This window comes from Dasypus novemcinctus, chromosome 29 (genome assembly GCF_030445035.2).
Source record: "Dasypus novemcinctus isolate mDasNov1 chromosome 29, mDasNov1.1.hap2, whole genome shotgun sequence".
Taxonomy (NCBI): Eukaryota; Metazoa; Chordata; class Mammalia; order Cingulata; family Dasypodidae; genus Dasypus; species Dasypus novemcinctus.
The window spans coordinates 13,630,676-13,654,093 of NC_080701.1; the positions used below are offsets into that span (position 1 = coordinate 13,630,676).

At 36.4% G+C, this 23,418-nt stretch overlaps 1 protein-coding gene and 1 pseudogene across 7 annotated transcripts in view; one reads left to right on the top strand and one right to left on the bottom strand.

The window, feature by feature from the left end:
• The window catches only part of WRN (WRN RecQ like helicase), a 186,284-nt gene that overhangs the window by 114,515 nt on the left and 48,351 nt on the right, over positions 1–23,418 (top strand). For all 7 annotated transcript variants that reach the window (XR_011647751.1, XM_058290102.1, XM_058290105.1 and 4 more), the window contains exons 18-20: positions 16,369–16,556; positions 18,799–18,973; positions 21,537–21,718. Coding sequence is in view for 6 of the 7 variants with exons in the window: in XM_058290102.1 (XP_058146085.1) it covers positions 16,369–16,556; positions 18,799–18,973; positions 21,537–21,718 (545 nt within the window). In the remaining variant the exon portion in view is untranslated. The remainder of the gene's footprint in view (positions 1–16,368; positions 16,557–18,798; positions 18,974–21,536; positions 21,719–23,418) is intronic.
• Positions 609–13,065, bottom strand: LOC139437819 (Y-box-binding protein 1 pseudogene; annotated as a pseudogene).

Below are 23,418 nucleotides of genomic sequence, written 5' to 3' on the forward strand. Positions count from 1 at the left end.
CATTTTACATTCCTAGCAGCAATGTATGAGTGATCCAGGTTCTTCACATCCTTACTAGCATTTGATGTTAGCACTATTTTTTATTTTAGCCATTTTGATAAGTATGTAGTGATACCGCCTTGTGTTTTTAATTTGCCTAGCCACATTGGCTACTGATGTTGAACATTTTATATCTTCAGTGAACTGCTTTTTCGTGTCTTTTGCCAATTTATATTTGTTGACAATTATCTAAGACCTTTATTAACAGGTGCTTGCAGTTTGTTGACTTTTTTTAAGTTAAGTCATAAACTTTCATTACAAATTAAAAATGTGGTTCTTAAAAATCCTAACCTGAACAGATATGAAACAATGCAGAAACCTTTCAAGGTGCATTGAGAAAAAGTAGACTTTTTAAAAAACACGTTTGTCATCACCAAACAGAGATGTCTTTAGGTAAAAATAATAAAAACCCATGCCCCATAGATAACATAGATAGTTCTAGTTATCTGGGCAAAAAGCAAACACTTAAGGTCTTCATGTCTTATTGCTGGAATCATTCATTTCTTCTTGTTGGATGACTAAATGGGATGATGGTAGAGATGGGAAGCTGGCATTTCCTTGGTCCTGCCCTACTCAGCCTTGGGAGCAGAAGAATTCTCAGCTGGTGCATTGGCTGCCTTTGTCTCTTTGCCATCTTTTGGTTTAGGGTTTTCTGGGGAGGGGGGGGCGGTCTATGTCTGTAACTGAAGTTAGGGTCATACCAGTGTCGAGGTGGCTGCTGACCTTGGGTCTCGTCTCCTAGATCTTCCTTATCTTCTTTGCTGTCCTCTCTAGGCTATGGAATTGTGGTCTGTAACCTCAACAGATATTCTGTCTCAGTGGTCTACTTGTTCTCCTGCATCCTGGCTGTCAGCACCCTCCATCACTTCTTGCATAGGAGGGTTGGAATACTGTGATGGATGCCCAAAGGGTCTCCACATATAGTAAGGTGGGAATCATCTCCTGCAGAAGGGCCAGTATTGCTGGGCCTGGACTTGGAGAGCACTCTGATCCCTCATTCTTCTCCCCACTCTCACTGTTCTGGTGATTTTGCTGGTAATTGTGTGGAGGACCGCTAGAATGTGGGTAACGTCTATAATGATTCTGAACTCCACCAGGGCCTGTGATGTTTGCTGCCTTTCACCCCATTTCTCCTTCAACAACATCAGGTTTCACAGTCTTACCATCTCCTACTCTGCAAAGGTACTTCCTGGGGTTCTTATTCTATTTTTTTTTTAAGTTTTTAAAGTCCTTCCTCAATTTGATACAGCATCTTTTTTTAAAAATTATTTTTAAAAAAATATTTATCCCCCCTGCCACTTGTTATTTACATTTCTTGTCTGCTCTCTGTGTCCATTCGCTCTGTGTTCTTTCCATATCTGCTTGTGTTTTCTTCTCGTATTTCTCTTTAGGGGAGGGACCAGGAACTGATCCTGGGGCCTTCTGGTGTGGGAGAGAGGCACTCAATTGCTTGAGTCACCTCAACTCCCTGGTCTGCTGCATCTCTCACTGTCTCTCCTCTGCGTCTCCCTTTGTTGTGTCATCTTTCTACAACAGCTTTCCACAACATGGGCCATCAGCTCTCTGCAATGTGGTCCAACTCGTCTTCACCAGGGTGCCCTAGGCATCGAACTTGGGGCCTCCCATATGGTAGACTGGAACCCGATTGCTTGAGCCATATCCATGTCCCAGTTATTCTTCTTTATGAGAGTCTGGTGTACAAACACATCTTCCTTGGTGTCATTCCTATTGATGAAACCATATCCATTTCTTACATTGAGCCATTCACTGTTCCCAAAACCTGCCTTGCAATGACCTTCTTGTTCCTACCTACAGGTGCCTCCTATGTGAGGCCACAGGGACTGACTGATGCTCGGCGTGGTGTCTGAATTGCTGCGGATGGGGGCGGCCCCTTGGTCTCCGCCTCCTGCTCTCATTTGCCCTGATGATGACTAGGGCCGGCAGCCTTGGCTGTAGCTCCTCCCACGGTCTGGTAGTAGCTAAGCCAGCAGCAGTGGTGGGGTTTACCCAAATTTTAATTGTTTTTTTACTGTTGAGCTGTATGATTTTTTGAATATATATGTATATATAGGTAGAGAGAAGGGGAGAGAGAGAGAGAAGATGTGAGTCCTTGGTCAGATACGTGATTTGCAGATATTTTCTAAAAGACAAGACTTACTAGAGATTTCTAAAGGGAGTGATGCAGCCTGAAAGGAAAAAAGTAAGGGTGAGAGATTTGGAGAAGAGTGTAGAAATGAAGATTATTGGGAAGGGTATATTAAAGGCAAAAAGACAGACAATAGTACAGTGTGACAATAGAAAACCAAAGGACAAAATAGATGAAGTAAGTAATACCTTTACAGAAATAGCATTGAATGTTAATGGCTTAAATTCCTGAATCAAATGTCATGGACTGATAGAATGGATAAAAAAATATAAGCCATCTATATGTTGTCTGTAAGAGACTCACCTCAGACATAAGGACACAGCCAGGTTAAAAGTGGAAGATTGGGAAAAGATACTCCATGTGAATAGTAACCAAAAAAGAACTGGAGTAGCGATACTAATATCAGACAAATTAGATTTTAAATGCAAAACTGTTAAAAGGGATGAAGAAGGTCATTATATATATTAATAAAAGGAACAGTTCACCAAGAAGAAATAATTATACTATTTATGCATCTAACCTGAGTGCCCCAAGATACATGATGCACACAATGGCAAAGATGAAGGGAGAAAAAGATGTGTCTACAGTAATAATGGCTGGAAAAGGGAAATTCATAAATATATGGAGATTGAACATCGCACTCTTAAATAATCAGTGGATCAAAGAAGAAATTGCAAGAGATTTCAGCAAATATCGAGACAAATGAAAATGAGAATATAACATAGCAAAACCTATGGGACACTGCAAAGGCTGTGCTGAGGGAGGAACTTATAGCTCTTAATGCTTCATTAAAAAAGAAGAGCTAAAATAGAAGATCTAACTACATACCTGGAGAAACTAGAAAAAGAACAGCAAATCAATCCCAAACCAAGCCGCAGGAAAGAAATAATAAAGATCAGAGCAGAAGTAAATGAAATTGAGAACAATAACAACAAAAAATAGGTTCAACAAAACCAAAAGTTGGTTCTGTGAGAAGGTCAACAAAATTGACAAACCCTTAGATAGACTGACAGAGAAAGAAGATGGAAGACACAAATCAGAAATGAGAGGGGAAACATTTCCACTGACCCTTCAGAAATAAGAGAGATCCTAAAACAACTGTATGCCAAAAAACTAGATAATATAGATGAGATGTAAATTCCTAGAAACACAAAAACCACCTACACTGACCCTAGAAGAAATAGAAGACCTCAACGAACCAAACACAAGTGAAGGAATTGAAACACTCATCAGAAACCTCCAGCAGAAGAAAAGCCTGGGACCAGATGGCTTCACACATGAATTCTACCAGTCATCTGAAGATGATCTAATACCATTCTTGTTCAAGCTCTTCCAAAAAATTGGACAGGAAAGAATGCTACCAAACTCTTTCTATGAAACTTTCTATAATACCCAAACAAGACAAAGATACTATGAAAAAAGAAAATTAAAGACCAGTATCGCTAATAAATATACATACAAAAATCTTCCATAAAATACTTGTAAACCAAATAAAAAAGCACATTAAAAGAATTTCATACCACAATCAAATGGGGTTTATCCTAGGTATGCATGGATGGTTCAACATAAGAAAATCCATAGTGTAATAAACCACATTGATAAATTGAAGAACAAAAAATCACATGATCCTCTCTCTTGGTACAGAAAAGGCATTGGGAAAAAAAACCCAAAAACAACCACTTCAAAAGACAGGAATAGAAGGAAGCATTTTCAATATGGAAAAGTGCACATATGAAAAACCTACAGCTAGCATTGTACTCAACGGTGAATGGTTGAAAACTTTCCTGCTGAGATCAGGAACAAGACAAGGATGCCCACTTTCATCATTATTATTCAGTATTATTCTAGCTAGAGCAATTAGGCTAGGTAAAGAAATAAAAGTCCCCCAAGTAGGAAAAGAAGTAGTAAAACTGTCACTATTTGCTGATGATATGAGCCTATATCTAGAATGTCCTGAAAAATCCACAGCAAAGTTACCAGAACTAATAGACGAGTTCAGCAAAGTGTGGGATACAAGGTTAATATGCAAAAATCAATAATATTTCTATACCCTACTGATGTGCAATCTGAGGAGAAAATCAGGAAAAAAAATGCATTTATAATAGCAACTAAAACAGTCATATTTAGAAATAAACTTAACCAATGACATAATGGACCTGTGTTCAGAAAACTACAAAACATTACTAAAAAAAAAAAACCTTGCTAAAAGAAGCTGAGGAAGACTTAAATAAATGAAGGACATTCTCTGTTCATGAATTAGAAGACTAAATACTGTGAAGAACATCAATTCTACCTAAATCAGGGTTTTTAATCTTTTTTGTTCTGTGGACTCCTTTGCCAGTCATGTAAAAACCACGGACACCTTACTAAGACCACACTATATTGTGTATTATTTAATAAATATATCACATGCACACCAACATATCCCCACAAGAATAATGTCTTTTTGAATTTCAATTGAAGCTCAAGGACCCTTGTTAAGAACCCCTGATAAGCTGATTTACAGATTCAGTGCAATCCCAATAAAAATTCCAACAGCTTTTATTTTGCAGGAATAGAAAAGCAAATAATTCAATTTATTTGGAAGGGTAAGTGGCCCTGAAGAGCCCAACATGTCTTAAAAAGGAAGAACAAAGTTGAAAGACTCTCACTTCCTGACTTTAAAGAATATTAATCAACTGCAGTGGTAAAAACAATATGGTACTGGCATAAAGACTGAATGACCAAGGGAATGGAATTGAGAACTCAGAAGTAGACCCTCATAACTACAATAAAGAGATTTTTGATAAGGCTGTCAAGCCCACCCAGCTGGGCCAGAGCAGTCTCTTCAACAAATAGTGCTAGGAAAACTAGAAAGCTGTACCTACAAGAAAAGAAAGAGGATCCTGACCTCACACCTTATACAAAAATTAACTCAAAATGGATTATGGACCTAACTATAAAAGCAACAACTGTAAAACCCCTAGAATAGGGAAATATCTTCAAGATCTTGTCTTAGGCAGTAGTTTCTTAAACCTTACACCCAAAGCATGAACAATAAAAGAAAAAAATAGATAATGGGACCTCTCCCAAATTCAACACTTCGGCACCTCAAAGGACTTTGTCAAAGTGTGAAATGGCAGGCGGCTCAGTTGGAGAAAATTGGCAATCACATATCAAATAAGGGTTTAATATCCAAGATACATAAAGGGATCATACAAATGATCAATAAAAAGACAAATTACTCCATTAAAAAATGGGTAAAAGACTTGAAAAGACAATTGTCCAATGAAAAAATACAATTGGCGAAGAAACATGAAAAAATGTTCAACATCACTAGCAATTAGGAAAATGCAAATTAAAAGTACAATGTGATATCATTTCACACCTATTAGACTGGTCACTATTAAAATACTGGAAAACTATAAAAAAAAAAACATGTAGAGAGATAGGAACACTTATTCATTGTTGGTAGGAATGTACAGCTACTGTGGAGGACTGTTTGGCAATTCTAAAGAAGTTGAATATAATCTTGCCACGTGACCTGGCAGTACCATTGCTAAGTATGTACTGAAAAGAACTGAGCTCAGTGACACGAATAGATCCCTGCACACTGATATTCATAACAGCATGATTCTCGATACTCAAAAGTTGGAAATAACCCAGGTGTCCATTATAATAAGTGGATAAATAAATTGTGGTGTATACACACAATGGAATATTATGCAGTGGTAGGAAGAAATGAAGTTGTGAAGCGTATGACAACATGGATGAACCTGGAGGATATTATGTTGAGTGAAGCCAGACAAAGACACAAAAGGACAAATACTGTATGATTGCACCCTTATGAACTAAATATATTATCTCAATGAAATTAATAATTAGAATATAGGTGACCAGAAAATAGAATGAGCCTAGGAAATGGAAAGCTGATGGTTAATCTGTGCAGAATTGGTTAAAAGGATCATTTGTAAATCTTTGGAAATGACTGGAAATGGTGAGAGCACATCATGTGACTAGCAAAGCTATGATATGGGTATGAAAGTGGTTGAAAGGGACAGTCTGAGGACATTTATGTTACTGGAAGGAAAGTTAAAAAATGTAACATAGGGCTGTTTAACATAGTAAAACGTCATGTAAAATATGAATATGGGTGGTATTCCATATATGTCTTTTTTTTTTTTTAATATGCATACAAATAACCTAGAGAGAAGGAAACAGAATAGCAGCCATGTGTGGCAAGGGAAGCGCAGAGAAATTGAGAGGGAATTAATTTTGTTATTGTTTGTTTTTTTATTATTTTTATTATAATTGGAATAATGAAAATGCTCTATAAATGATTGAAGGGATGAATGCACAACTATGTATTACACCAAGTGGCATTGATTGTACACTTGAATGGATATATGCTTTATTAATATATCAATAAAATGGATTTGTTTAAAAAACAATTTTTAGTTAGAAAAGTTATATGTTTACAGAAAGTACAGAGTACCCAGATACTCCAGATCATATGCATAACTTTCCATATTAACAGTTTGCATTAATTTTTACTTTTGTTCACTTGACTGAACAGTACTGTCATTGCAGATATCATTACAGGCCATTATTCAGCCACCACAATGAATGAGTAAGACAGGGCAAGGAATAAAACTTAGGGAGATGCCCCTAAAGTCCTTTCTGAGTTCTGTTCTAATTTAAAGCTTTCCTTTCCCACAAAAGTAAGCACTATTTGATACTGTCATTTATAGTCATCATTTCCTAGTGGTTGTTGTTTTTTAAACTTTTAATTTTGAAATAATTTCAGATTTACAGGAAAGTTCCAAAAATAATTCATAGAACATAGAACATCAGAATACCTCCCCCTCCCACTGATACCCAAATTTACCAACTATTAGCATTTTGCCAATTTATTCTGTCGTACATTTAAAAATATCCATCCATTGATCCATCGATCCATCTTTATCACCTGTATTCTAAACATTTATGAGCCCATTTCATACCTCATGATTTAGGAAAATCTTCCCCCTTTTCTATTTTTTGGGAAGAGTTTGATAAGTATTGGTGTTAATTCTTCTTTAAACATTTGGTAGAATTTACCAGTGAAGCCACTTAGTCCTGGAGTTTTCTTTGTTGAGAGGTTTTTGATTGCTGACTCCATCTTTTTCCTTTTTATGGATCTGTTCAGATTTTCTATTCCTTCTTGAGTTAACTTTGGTAATTTGTGTGTTTCCTAGAATTTGTCAGTTTTATCTAGGTTGTCTTATTTGTTGGTGTACAGTTTTTCACAGTGTTCTCTTATAATTCTTTTTATTTTTGTAAGGTTGAGTGTTTCATCCCCATTTTCATTTTTTATATTAGTTATTTGCATTTTCTCTATTTTTATTGGTCAGTCTAAAGTTTTGTCAGTTTTGTTGCTCTTTTCAAAGAACAAACTTCTATTAAATTTTCTCTCTGTTTTCCTATTCTCTATTTTGTGTATCTCTAAACTTAATTATTTCTTTCTTATTTCTGTCTTTGAAATTAGTTATTGTTTTTTGTAATTCCTTAAGTTGTAAAGTATAAAATTAGGTTATTCATTTATAATCTTTCTTCTTTTTTTTTATTTTTATATTTTATTTTTAATTATTTATTTATTTATTTTTTAATTACATTAAAAAAAAATATGAGGTCCCATTCAACCTCACTGCCCCCGCCCCCGCCCCCCACTCCCCCCACAGCAACACTCTCTCCCCTCATCATGACACATCCATTGCACCTGGTAAGTTCATCTCTGAGCATCACTGCACCCCATAGTCAATGGTCCACATCATAGCCCAGACTCTCTCACGTTCCATCCAGTGGGCCCTGGGGGGATCTACAATGTCCCGTAATTGTCCGTGAAGCACTATCCAGGACAACTCCACGTCCCGAAAACGCCTCCACATCTCATCTCTTCCTCCCGTTCCCCACACCCAGCAGCCACCATGGCTACCGTTCCCACACCCATTCCACATTTTCTCTGTGGACATTGGATTGGTTGTGTCCATTGCACACCTATGTCAAGTGAGGGCTTAGATTGCACATGGGTACTGGATGCACTCCTCCCGCTTCCAGTTGTAGACACTCTAGGCTCCATGTTGTGGTGTTTGACCTTCTTCAACTCCATGTTAGCTGAGTGGAGTAAGTCCAATAAATCAAAGTGTAGGAGCTGAAGTCTGTTGAGGCTCTGGGCCTGGGTGTCATATTATCAGTCCAGAGATTCAAATCCCCTACATATATCTTAAACCCAGCACCAACTACGATTCCAATAAAGTAGCATGCAAGTCTTGTGAAAAGAGATCCCCTCTGAGTCCAATTCCATCACGCAGAAACACCAGCTCCAAAGAAGGGCCATCTGTCATGGCAGTGAACTCCTTCTGCCATGACCATAGAACCCGTGGGTCTCTTTATCCCTCAAAAGAACCAAACCTGGGGTTGTATCTGCCTTATCTGTCTCTTAGACTCTGTTCAGTTGTACATAGGGGTATTCCTTCTGACAACCTCCAGACTCTTTTTTAGAGACTCACAGCCTTATAATCTCATTTCTCCTTTCCATTTCCCCCTTACATTAGGTCAAACAGCTTCCCGAAGTCATGTTATTATATGTAGACAGGTATATTCTGCTGTTCCGCATTGAATCTTTAATTCAAGGTCATTTTCTAGTTGCTTCTTCAGCTGGTATGTGGTAGTGATCCCTCAGTGCCAGGGAGGCTCATCCCCATGTGTCGTGTCCCACGCTGGGGGGAATGCATCGCATCTAAACACTGAGTTTGGCTGTGAGAGTGGCCACATTTGAGTAACATGAAGGCTGTCAGGAGGAAACCCCCAGGCACAATGCTACTCTAGGCCTTGTTCTTATTGCAGGTGTATAGGCTCAAAAGTGTAGCCATTAGTATCAAGAGCCCACTGTTGGGCCCTCCTTCCTTCCTGGTTCTTGCCATTGCACCTGGAGGATTGCCGCTGCTCTCCCAGGGCCCACAACAGTGACCCCCCGGCCAGGAGCCCAGTACCCCCCCAGCTGTTGTTTTTAATTGTTTCCACTATGAGTATATATAGACATTACCATATACCCTGGGCATATGCCCTGTATAACTCCCTGTCAACCATATATATCCTGTCAATAACATCCCATATCAGTATTCCTCCGCTGCCATTGTTGAACCACTCTGTGATCCAAAACTTCCCGTAAAGTGAATCCCAACATAATGTCAGCTTCAGAAGAGTCTTAGATCACCGAAATTCATATATACAATATACAGTATTTCCCCAGATCCACCATAAAACCTTTTCCCTTCCACAGCAATAATCTTTTAACTTATTCATATCATATTTCCTGAAACTGATGTACAGATTCCGAAACTATAGTTTTCAAACAAGGTGACATTTGTGCTTACTATGTGGTCCATACTTTAGGTTGTACAGTTTTCTAAATTTTTTCGTTATCCTATGTTTTGTCTTACGGTTTTCATTATTAGTCTGTCGTCCCCTATATGTTTTTGGTGTAATATTAGCTGTTTTATATTCATCCTTGTGTACTATCACATAACTCCTCTTTTGCCCCCTTATTTACCTTTGTTCCATCCATTCCACATCCATTTTCCCCTCCCCTTAGGGCCCACAACGCCTGCCAATCTAATGCCCTGGGAGCCGTCCTTTCTCACGAGAGATACAGTTCTCTCTATTCGACGGCATTAGTCTTCCCCAGGATATGGGTCCACCCCACCCAATGGTAGAACCCACCTTGGCAAAATGAGCCTTCAGCTATTCCCTTCTTCTTTTTTAATGTAGGTTTTAACTGGTAAAAATTTCCCTCCGGGCATTATTTTTGCTGAATCTCATAAATTTTGTATGTTTTGTTTTTGTTTCATTCCTCTCTAGTAGTTTCTAATTTCCCTTGTGATTCCTTCTTTGACCCATTGATTATTTAAGAGAATACTATTTTATTTCCACGTTTATGGGAATAGTCCTTTTCGTTCTTTTATTGCTTTCTAACATTATTCCATTGTAGTTGGAGAAGTTACTTTGTGTGATTTCAGTCTTTCAAAATTTACTAAGACTGGTTCTATGGCCTAATGCATGGCCTAAAGTGGAGAGTTGTGTGTATTTGACAAGTGTGTGTATTCATTCTGCTGCTGTTGGATGAAGTGTTCTAAATATTCTCTTAGGCTGTTTACAATTCTGCCTTAACATAAACTTCCTGCTTTACCAAGTCTAGAGAGTAGACAAAGACAAAAACTCTGAGTCTTTTTAGGTCTTTTATGGGCATGCATTATGCCCTGGGGATGCATCTGACTTTCTAAATTTCCCAGTATACCTGGGTGCTTTTGAATGCCCTAATTTGGGCTTTGCTTGTCCTATGCCCTGTCTGAATAGTTTTTTCCTGGGTTATTTACATGGTGTGCTCTCTTACTTCTCTCAGGTCTTTGCCCAAACAGCACTTTTTAATTCAAGCTTCCCATAGTCTACCACATTTAAAATTTCTGATTAACTCCCTCCCCCATCCCCAACATATTTCCTATCTTTCTTCGCTGTTATTAGTACTTATCACTGTCTAACTTACTATATTACATCTTGTCTGTTATCTGTGAACCCCTACTAGAAAATTCCTTGCAGGAAAGAATTTTTGATTGGTTTATAAAATCCAGAATGTGCCTGCCACATTGTAGTTGCTCAGTAAATAATTGGATGAATGAATGAATGAATGAATGAATGAATGAATGAATTCTGATGAGAAAGCTCCAAATCAGAGAAGTAACTTTTCCGCATAGTTAGCCAATGATAGAGTTGGGCAATAAGTACACAGTAGGGCATTGTGCTAGTTTCTAAAGTAAATGATTTGAAAGAGGTAAAACATAGTTTCTGTCATCAAGAATCTCGTGTCTACTAGACTAGAAGTTTAGATTCATACCTATAAATATTTTAGTAGTAGTATCAAATAACATATATGATGTATGGAGCAGTACAGATAACAGAGGAAGAGAAAACATTTCTATAGTGGAAGTCACATTGTACCTTAAGGACTGATTTCCATTAATTTAGGATAGTTTAAAGTAAGCTTTTAGCAACTAGGAAATTTGTTTTTGTAATCCATCCATAGGTCTTAAATTCTAGAGGATTGTGTTAAAGGAATTTAAAGTATTTTATGATGTTCTTGAGCAATTTCTAATGTTGAACTAGAGCTTTCTTTATGCCTGGCTGTGGACTTTGTTGGATCCTTTTCATTTCTTGGGATGATTAAATATAGCACATTCCTTCTGCTGAGCCTCTAGGGATGGATGCTTGTCAAGCAGTGGCTGAGAAAAGATTTTTTCACTGGTGTTTTCATGAGGCCTCCTTATAAATGGTGAGAAATGCCACCTGGTGGTTGTAATCCTGTTTTTCTCATTGTTCACCTTGCCTTTTTCCCCTTTCAAGTCCAGTCACACCTTGATAACTGGTGGAAACCTAGAATGTTTACATTGTATTTCTTAAAAAATAGCAAAGAAATCACTGAACTATTTGGCACTGGTTGGTCCCCATCTGGAGCGAGTCTGGCAACGTTAGTCCAGAGAAAGAGTAGCCACAAGCCAAAAGCTCCACACTGGTTTTAAAATTCTGTAAAATTCAAATAAGAAGAAATGTGTCATCCATGAGGCGCATTGATCCTTTTCATTACTTTCTCCCAGTCATTTATCACAAAGCTCAGCAATAGTAGATCCTCAATAACTATTTGGAATGAAATGAAATGAAATGAATGAATAAATGAAATGAAGCATGGTGGTGTGGAGTACAGAGTTAGAAGTAGCAACATGACGCAAATTTAGAATCAGAGGGAATAATTATAATTCTCTGAATTTGTTGGTGCTACATCATTAAAGTGGATCATTAAATCTCTCCTAAATTTATAAAGCCATAAGGTTAAATTATATTTTGTTTCTTATTTTAACAAAACTTGATATATCTTATCAAAGAGATTAAACCTTACAACTTAAAGTATAACTTTCATGAGTTAAGAAATGGATAAAACTAGGTATAATTTATCAGTATAAATTATCATCCAAACTAGTTTGCTTTCAAAAATAAAATGATGGAAACCATTAATAATTATACTGTGACCACAAATGTTAACTGGGACTGCCCTGTGCAAACCAGGATTTATGCTCACTCTTCTTATAACCTGCCTTTGTAAGCTTCGCCCTAGTTTGTAAATTTTAAATATCATAGTGCATCATAAGCTTCTGAGAAAAAAGATTTCTCTCCATTTCTGAAGTGAAAATAAATGTGTTGCAGTTTTGAAATGGAGATTCAGATGTATGGATCTGTTGTTGTCTCCAAAGTTCTTTTTGTGATAAGATATTCTTCCCGATTTCTTTCGCTCTGTACTAGAAACTGCCAGTTCTCTGCAGTTATAAGAGACTGGCTGGGGTTTTAATGCAGTCAGCCCTGTATTCTAAGTGTGCCTGCTTTAGGCCTGTGTTCTTGTCTGTGCTTTTTGTCTAATTTCCGTCTTTTACACATTACATTTTCCCTCTCCCTCCCTGCTGTTTTTGCTGTCTGTATCCATTCACTGTGCGATCCTCTGTATCTTTTTCTCTTTTTGTCTTCTCTTCTCATTTTTTCTCCTCTAGGATTCATCGAGATTCAATCCTGGGGACCTCTGATGTGGAGAGAGATTCCCTATCACCTGTGCCACCTCAGTTCCTGGTCTCTGCTGCTCTTCACCTTGACTCTCCCTTTCATCTCTCTTTTATTGCGTCATCATCTTGCTGTATGACTCAGTTATGTGGGCACTGGCTCACCATATGGGCACTCGGCTTGCCATCCAGGTACCTGGTTCACTGTGCTGGCACTCATGCAGACACTCAGCTCACCGCATAGGCACTGACTTGCTGTGCAGGCATGCTTTCTCTTTTTCTTTTTTTTTTTTTTTTTTTACCAATAGGCCGCAGAGATGTATCCAGGTCCTCCATATGGTAGGCAGAAGCCCTGTGACTTGAGCCACATCTGCTTCCCTACACATTACATTTTATTTATTTGTATTTTTTAAGGATTTATTTTTATTTATTTCTCTCCCCCTCCTCCGTTGTCTGCTCTCTGTGTCCATTTGCTGTGTGTTCTTCTGTGTCTACTTGCATTCTTGTCAGGAGGCACTGAGAATCTCTGTCTCTTTTTATTTTGTCATCTTGCTGTGTCTGGTCTCCGTGTGTGTGGTGCTACTCCTGGGTGGGCTGCGCTTTTTTTGCATGGGGCAGCTCTCCTGGTGGGGTGCACTCCTTGTGCATGGGGTACTCCTAAGCGGGGGGCACCCCTGCATGGCACGGCACCCCTTGAGGGCGGCAGCACTGCGCATGGGCCAGCTCACCGCATGGGCCAGGAGGCCCTAGGTACCAAACCCTGGACCTCCTCTGTGGTAGACGGATGCTCTATCAGTTGAGCCACATCTGCTTCCCCGTATTATGTTTTAATATTAAGAAATGCTTGAAAGCTTCAAAGAAAATAGAGGAACTGGCTGTCTTAAATCAAGCGCTTTTCAATTCATTTCAGTCCTGAAATAACTTTAGATAACAACAACTTTTGTTATAAACATCCTATTGCATTGCTGAAAGATTACTACCAGTTTATTCATGAAGTCTGACTAAAACATAAACCTCTAGGGAAATGAATGTGCATATACGAGCACTTAGGAATTTAGAGAAGTCACGGTGTTTAGAAAATTTACCACTGTATTATGGGCCATTTGTATTTAATTTTTTAAAAATTTGTTTTGAACAATCAAATCTGGATATGGTCCTTGTGGAAGAATATTGCAATCTAATGTAAAATACATAGTAAATGTGGTAAAATGTTTTAATAAATTTCTCATGCTGTAATGAAGAAATGTTTCTTTAATTTTGATATTTTTTTCTCTCTTCATTCTATTTTTTAATTGTTGAAGCTATGTTCTTAATTATGGCTTTCTAAAATGTTGGAAGCAAAAGTGAATTTGTAATGATTTGCCTTATTGATCGGTCATTGGTATAGGGAGTTTCTGGTGGTACCGTAATATAACTTTTAAGTTGGAAGACCTAAGAAATCATGCAGTCCTCTCCAACTCAGTTTTTGACCAAAACAAAAAAAACAAAGCAAAAACAAAAAGAAACTGATGCCCAGAGAAGTTAGCCCTTGCCAAAGATCAATGACAAATGTGGGATAAGAGCCCATGCCTCTGGAGTTCCTGAATTAGAAGTCTTTTCAGTTGTTAGCATTATCAATAATAGCTGAACTTTACTGAGTACTGACTGGGCACCATGCCTTAAGCTTAGCACTTTATGTTTTTGATCTCATTTGATCCTCATAAAAGCATCCATGACCTTGGTATTGTTGCTGTTGCCATTTTATAGATGAGGGCACAGAAACTTAGAGAGTTAAATACTTGCTCAGGATCCCACAGCTTGCTTGTAAGCCATATTTTTTTTTTCACTACTATTTTGCTGCTTTGCGTGATTTTTCTGTTAACTTCTGGAAGATGTTTCATGCTTAGTTCATTATTGTCATAAATACATTGTCTATCTATTCCTACTTATATTGCTTGGAAACAAAGCAAACCCTCTTTTCTCATAGGCTGAATCCTGAAAAATTTTGTTTGTATTTCCATATGCAGTTAAACAAATATTTTATTAGTGCATTTATAAATTTTTTAAAGTACTTAAATTGATGAAAGTGTTATATTGTTGTAAGTGAAATGTGTGTTTCCTAAGACCTTCTAATTTTTAAAGTTTCCTTATTCGTAGCCTTACATTTGTTAGTATATGTATTTAACACAGATATATCTATATTTAGGCCTGATTAGAGCAACTAAATCCTTTATAAATTGGCCTTCTCATCTATAAGTTGTTAAGCAGGCACTCTCCAAATTCAGAGAACATTATGATTGAATTAATTTTGGGGTTACATATTAATATGATTTTTAAATTTTAAGAATGCAGAATGCAAAATGATGCTAGTTACTTGGTCACATTGGCTTTGACTTTTTCTTTTTAAATTTAAAAAAAATCACTCCCAGACTTGATTTTTTTTTTTTACATGAGTTTTGAGAAAATTGTTAATTCAGTAAAGCAGTGTTGATTGTAAAAGTAGTTTATACTTTTTAGTAAATTGTAACTTGTTTGGTCACAAACTATACTTGCTTCTTTGCAAATTGTTAAATTGCACACAAATTTTCATACACACACACACACACACACACACTTGCCTAAACTGGCTTATGAGGTAGATGCGGTATATCTGAAGAGTTATTTTATGAGGATATTGCTAAACTCTATCTGTATTGGGTCAAGAAGAGTATTTTAAAGAAAGTTTTTTTCTTGGAAACAGAATAGCTGATGATTTAGAAACAATTGAAGATTTTTTTTTCCTTCTGATTGTGAAATAATAGTTGATTTTAACTCCCTACGGTAACAGGTACAAAGAAAATTTAAATTTAGTTTTATGGGAGGTATTTTGTTGTCTTGCTTTAAACTTCCCAAAGGATAACATATTCATGTTTTTAAAAAACTCCTCTGTACCTTCTTCTGTTGCTAGTCCAGTCAAGAAGACTTTTCTTCGACTAAAAGTAGAACATTACTTGGTTGCTCAAGGAATCGGTTAATAATATATGCGTCATTTTATCCATTCATTTTAAATATATTATGCCATGATTAACTTAATAGAACGCAGAAAGGTTTCAGGTCATCGGGGAGCTTTGTCTCAGACCTGAGAAGTCATAAACGGATATATCTAATGTAGGAGGGAAAAAAAGAATTCATTGCTTTGTGTAGATAGCTTTTCAGTGAATTAAAACATTTATAATTGGCGAATTATAGGTTGATCAGAAATAAGTCATTGCATTGCATACTTTCTACTTGTAAAAGCACTATTACAAATGTAATAAATGTTACAAATAATGGAGAGGTAGTAGGTAGGCTTAATTTAATAAGACAAGGTGGGTTGTATTTGAAAACCCTTATGGATTTAGGTTTATTTGAATGATTCCCAATTTTCAAAAAAGTAAAGCTGAAAAGCAAGTCAGAAGTGTTTTTTCTTTTTAAAAAATGAGTAATTTTAAAGTTGCATTTTTTACACTACCTCCTGTAGGCGTCTTGCTAGTCTCTTCATGAGAAGTAGTAGAAATGTTGAAAATTAATGAGCTCTCTTCTCTTTTAAAAAATCAGTTTTACCTCTTTCAGGTTCCAATTGTTGCAGTCACTGCTACTGCAAGTTCTTCAATCCGAGAAGACATTGTTCATTGCTTAAAACTGAAGAATCCTCAGATTACGTGTACTGGCTTTGATCGTCCAAATTTGTACTTAGAAGTTGGGCGAAAAACAGGAAATATCCTTCAGGATCTGAAGCAATTTCTTATCAAAACTACAAGGTGAGGAATTAATGGTTGATGAATTTTGGTAACAATTTCCTTCTTTTTAAAAAAAGTTTATTTTATTTTTTATTATTTCCTTGTGTTGCATATTTAGCATACTTCAGATTTGGCTTTGGTTCATGTCAAGAGTGATATTATATAATCAGTTCAGTGACTGAGGAAAGAGTCTATTTTTTGAAGGCAGAAACTAATTCTAATATTTGTATATTCTATCAGGGGTTCTTAACCAAGGGTTAAGAGTTCAGGGGTCTGTGAACTTGAATTGAAAATTTAAAAAAAACGTTATTCTTGTGGGGACGTGTTGGTGTGGGTGTGATATATTTATTATATAATGCACAGTATAGTGTGGACTTAGTAAGGAGTCTGTGGTTTCCACCTGACTGGCAGAGGGGTCTGTGGAACAAAAAAGGTTAAGAACACCTATTTTATACTGTTACTTGAACATGACATAATTTTAGTAATTGAAAAACAATAAAATGAATGTCATCTGAATTATATCTAGTTCACTAATTACATGATTAGCTTGAATATTAGGGAGTTTTTTAAAAGTCTTATAAATAATAAACAATTTTGAGCCTGTATCATTTTGCCAAAGTGTATTATAGGCACTTTATATAATTGATCTTGTTTAATTCCTATAACTCTTCAGTAAGCTACATATTTTCATTTCTCTGACGTGGAATGATTTGTTTACAGGCATTTTATATGTACGCAAAGAAACTTTCCTTAGCTTTTTTTTTTTTAAAGATTTATTTTTTATTTATTTCTTTCCCCTCTCCCCCTCTCCCAGTTATCTGCTCTCTGTGTCCATTTGCTGTGTTATTCTGTGACTGCTTCTATCCTTATCAGCAGCACCGGGAATCTGTGTCTCTTCCTGTTGTGTCATCTTGTTGTGTCAGCTCTGTGTGTGTGTGGCACCATTTTTAGGCAGGCTGCACTTTCTTTTGCACTGGGCGGCTCTCTTTACAGGGTACACTCTTTGCGCATGGAGCTCCCCTACGCGGGACACCCCTGTGTGGCACGGCACTCCTTGCACGTATCAGCACTGTGCTTGGGCCAGCTCCACACGAGTCATGGAGGGCCCGGGTTTGAACTGCAGACCTCCCATGTGGTAGGTGGGCGCCCTATCCTTTGGGCCAAGTCCGCTTCCCTTCTCTGTCATTTTAACACTGTTCTGAAAATACCTTATGCAAAAGTTTTCTTCTCACCATTTTCTGCTAATTGAGGTCCTTCCTTATTACTTTTAGCCCAGACTAATATACTCTCTCCTAACAGATCTCCGTCCTCCCTTGTGCTCCCTTTTTCTTTCTATCCACAACTACCAGATTTCCCATCCAAAAACATAATCCTAGTAAGTCTTACAGTTCCTTACCATTGGCTTTCTAATTCCTCTTGAATAAAGGGCAGCCCCTTTAGCCTACCTGGCTTTCATTACCATGCAAGATATTGATATTTAGTGTGGAAATGGCTTTTTTAAAAGGCAAAAAAAGATTTTACAGTCATTTTAAATCCTCCAAGAAGAGTTATGATTAAGGGGGAGAGTAAGCATGCTTTCTATAGGTCCTAGTCATTTAAAGTTAAACAAAATAACATGTCCCACATTTAAAATAGTTGGTACAGCCTTTTAATATTAAATATAAATGAATGTATTTATGTAAATGAATACATTCAGGAATTAGATCTATGTTTTATGGAAATTGTCATTTATGCTTCTAAGTAAATAATCATGTGTTTTTACAATAAACCTAACAGGTATCATTTTGTATAACATTCATAGTGTCATGATTACTAGGAAATAATTCTTTGAACTATAAAAACAGTCTTTCCATATTATAAGAAAACTCTTTGGCTTTTTTAGTAAAAAGACCTCGAAACTGAACTTTATAATCACAAGAGAGAATAAGAATAATGTAACATAAGTTTTACAAATACTCCTATGTAAATAATCATTTAACTTTCATATAAATTAAGACTAATGGTTAATCTAGTGCTTTGAATCCCAAAAGTGTTTATATATCAGTAACTTATAAATTTTTATCAAAGTTTCTGCTAAAATAAACAAAATGTTTTGGAAGCCTAAAATCGTTTCCATATTGTTTTCTATAAAGTTTTAGATTTCTATTCAGTATTTTCCATTTTGCTTTTTACTTTTGTCTTCTACTTAAAAAGCAGAAAGGGAAAATTAAGGTAAAACACAGACTGATCTGAAGCCTATAATATATTTGTTCTTTTTCTTTAGTTCTGCCTGGGAATTTGAAGGTCCAACTATCATCTATTGTCCTTCCAGAAAAATGACAGAACAAGTTACAGCTGAACTTAAGAAACTGAAGTTAGCCTGTGAAACATACCATGCAGGCATGAGTATTAAATCAAGGAGAGAGATTCATCACAGGTTCATGAGAGATGAAATTCAGGTGTGTGTGAGGATTAATCATCATTACTTTCTCTGCCCCATAGCAGAAAGAGAGAATCCTCAAATATTTATTTACCAAGAATTTATTGAATACCTTCTTTGTGTTGGGACTTAAAGCAGACCTTCTTATCAAAGAAATCAAAGTGTAATGTGAGAGATAGGTATGTGAGCAAACTATTACAAACTAGTGTAAGTAGCAACCTGGACCATAGTACTTAGGGAACACAGGCCCTGTCATGGTAGGCTGTGGAATATGGATTGTCCATCCCAGGAAGATGTAATTTGAGTCCAGTCTGAACATGCAAATAGAGGATGTCAAGTATGCAAGGCCAGTAGGTGATGAGGGAAAAGAAATTATGCATAGAGTTCCTGGAAGAAAAATCAGCACATGTGGTGAGAGAGCGTGCTGGGTTCAGAAAATTGTGAGTTTGGAATGGTTGTAGGAAAGGGAGTGTGGAGTAGAAATGGCATGCAGACTGCATAAAGAGGCAGAGCAGAACTGTTGGAAACACACAGGAACAAAGTAGAATGTGTTGGTTCACAGGTTACAGAAGGCCCTAACACTTGGAAGGAGGTAGGCTTGGATTGTTGTGATGTGCCCATAGGTTTTTATTTTTCAGTGTACTTTAGCCTTAGATGAATTTTTATCTATAGGTAAAACAGATTAAAGTAGAACATTTCTGGTTCAAGTTGACATGAAAGAAAGGAATTCCAAGAGCCTCTCCATCTCCAAGACAGTTCCTGTGAGTGCCCTATAACCCTTAGAGCTCTATGGAATAGAGTTTGTAAACCACCGTGATAGGTGTTGTTTTTGAGCAAGAAAAACTATTCCAGAACCATTAGACTGGCAGCATTAAGTAGGATTGATCTGATGGAGATAATTTAAAAAAGGGAAGGGTATCAACAAAATTATTTTGAAGTACTGCAGCTCAGGTTCCTGTAATGACTGAGCTGGTACAGTAGGTATTATGCAGTATATTTGGGAAGATATAAATTCAAGCCCTTTGAGTAGGTTTAAATCAATAACTTCACACTGTTAAAACCATGTACACGTTCTGTCATGGAAAATCAGTGGAATAGTCCTCCTCTCATGTTAAGGGATGAACTTTTTTTTTTTTAAAGCTAATATTTATTGGGCACTTACTATGTGTTTCTGGCATTTTCTGAACAAATAGGTCATCCATTCCCTCTATTCAGCCCTCCTTGTCATATATAATTGTTAATGACCCAGGCAAACATTGCTCAACAACTTATCCCTTAATTGTGACTCCGAGTTTACTATACATAGCCATGATGTAATGCATACCTGCCAGAAAGCATCTATTCTCTTTCTTCCTCTCCTAAATATAGGAACAGCTGTAACAGTGGCCTAGATTAGAGATTTTAACCAAACTTTTGGATGCTAATATTTTTATTCTTTTATCTCAATAGCTTGAAATTTGCCAGATGAAATATATTCTAGCTTCTGCTACTGAATATTAACAATCAGTGTTCAAACTACTTTCTGACCAACGGTTCCTTTCATCTTGCTATGTTACTATTTATCATCAGTAATGATAAATGGTTTGATATTTATCATTGATATATTGATATATATATATATAGGTATATTATCCATTTAGATTAAAATCCTCTGAAGACATGAGAGAGTACAAACTTTATCCATGTGATGTTGTGATGAGACTATTAAAGCATCTTGTTTTCCTGCTGGGACACAGCATGATTAAAATACTAATGCTTTACAATATGGCTTTATGAACCTCACAGTCACCACTAATTATATGTAATTTCTTAAAGGGTATATATATATGTGTGTGGCTTTATTTTCCCTTTCTATGGCAAGATGTCACAAATTTTCATCTACATCATGAAAATTAATAAATTAATATTGATTTTGCCGTTCTAGGCTGACTGACATCAGGTGTTCTGTTTTATCTGGCAAGTGGCCCAGTATATTCCGACTTTGCAAGATTTTGAAAGCTAAACATTTGCATTGAATGTTCTCAAATGCAAACTTTGAGGGTTTCCATCATCTTGATGGAATACATTCACCATCTGTGTAATTTTTCTCTAAATTTTTGCACAATTGTGTTAAATTCATGTCAGTAGGTTCATGCATATTATACTATCACTTTTGGCCTCTTAAAAATGAAGAGATCAATTCATGTCTCATTCTACCATGTTTAGTGAGAAGCTTCCATCTTAGGATAATTCTAGAAAATGCTGTACAATCAGATAAGGGTACTTTAAATTTCATAATAGTACAAAGTTTCATTTAATGTAATAAGTATTTTTAAGAGCCTCTTTTGTGCTTGGTATTAATAGGTAATTAGAGAACTTTACTACTTTTTATAGGGAGTGAGCAGAAATCCCATTTTCTGGTCATTAATCTTTAATTTGTAAATTGGTCAGTTAACCTTTTACTCTGTACATGATTGGTTGAAATTATTTTAAGTTCAGTTTTATGCCAGGGACTTTAGTTAGTGAGTATTCCTATCAAAGGGTATAAATGTAAAGTTTTATTTCTTCTAAATGTCGCTGTCGAATATGTTATTTCTTTTCAGTGTGTCGTAGCTACTATAGCTTTTGGGATGGGCATTAATAAAGCTGACATTCGCAAAGTAATTCATTATGGTGCCCCCAAGGAAATGGAATCATATTACCAAGAGATTGGTAGAGCTGGCCGTGATGGACTCCAAAGTTCTTGTCAAGTACTCTGGGCTCCAGCTGATATTAAATTAAATAGGTAAAAATATTTATTGCTTTAACCCTTGCAGTTTTTCTTTCTTTCCATATAAGCTTTAAAATTATTTGAGGCAGGATCTAAATTTAAAGTAATTTGTAAAAATACATGTAATGTCAAAACAAAACAGCGGACATCTAAGAGAAACATTTGTGGTAACTATGTTGCCTCACAGAGGCAATGACCTAATTTTAGCTATATCCCATTTAGTGTGAGCAATTAACTAAATCTGGACTATACTTGGGTGTGTAAATCCAGCCTATGGAATGCATTCCTAGTGTTGTGCCTTAGTGATCGGTTTATTTTCTCCTCTGATCTTCTCAATTTGTGACAGGCCTTCAGTCATAGTTACTGTTCACATTCCTTTGATTTTGTTGGTTCTTTATTCCAGGCTACAATGATGATTATTCCAAGAAACGTCTGCAAATCCTTATTTAACTGTTGGTCTTTAAAATTTGGTTCTTTGATTAGGAATAATCATGTTGCATTGTACTGATTGACTGATTATGAAAAATATATAGTATGTTCTATATTTATACAGCAAAACCATTCTTAAATACTAAACAACTGTTTTGTTGCCATTTAAGTTCTGTGGGATTATATGGGAAACGAAAATTTCATCTTGCAAAATTTGGGGGATAGAATTTACCAACTGATTCCCCTCATGTATGGGGCGGGGGGGGGGGGGGTGGAACTCAGAATAAAATCTAAATCTGGTGACCAACTGAGGTATTTGCAGAATACACCTCCAAGTAGCTGAGCAAATTAAGCTCTTGAATGGACATAGTAACTCATTTTAAAATGATAAGAGAGTACCTACTTGATGTAATTTTTTTTCGCCATTATTAACAATGTTTTTCTGAGTGTCCATTATGTTTTAAGCACTATGCTATGTGTTGAGGTACCATGGTGAGTAAAAACAGATCTAGCACCTTCTTCATCTTATGATATGGTGGGATGGCAGATCTTAATCAAAGAATCCCATAACTATGAGTATATAGGTTTTGTTTTACTATTCTCTTTTTTGTGAGTTCAAAAACTTCAGTAACCAAAAGTTTTATAAAAGGATCATTCAAATATATGTGAAATTACAGCTGGTTTTAAGTGCTGTGAAAAAAAATTAAATTGAATGGTGAATACAAAATGAGAGTGCAGTGGTGCTTACTAAGTTAAAAAATTCAGTAAAAGTTTTCTTGAGGAAGTAATGATTATGTTGAGATCTAAAAGAAGAATGGGAATTAATTAGACAAACATGTTTGCTTTAAATTATATATATTTTTTTCTAGGAGTCGTCAGTAGTTTTTGCTTCTTAACATAGAGACAATAAAATCATCCTCTTCTTGTAGACACACTTCTTGTCTTCCTTTTGACACTAGTGTCTATGTCAAGCTTTTTATAAACTAAAAGAATTGGGATAGGCCATAGTTTGGCATGCTGCTAATAAATTTGAGATGATGCTAAGCATAAGTTGACTCTAGCCAGCTCATTTTATTTGTGCGTTATGCTAAAGGTCCTGGACACTTTAGTAGCCTGCTGTGGCTTATGCAGGTTCATCCATAGGTATACGTCCTGTTTTGCAGTAAGTAACAGGGATGACTAATCAAATAGAGGTGCAAAAAACACATACTTGGAATTTTTAGTCTGTTCTTTACATTGATCCTAAGGAAAATAAAACTATAGGTTTAATCAGAATTTTTAAAAAT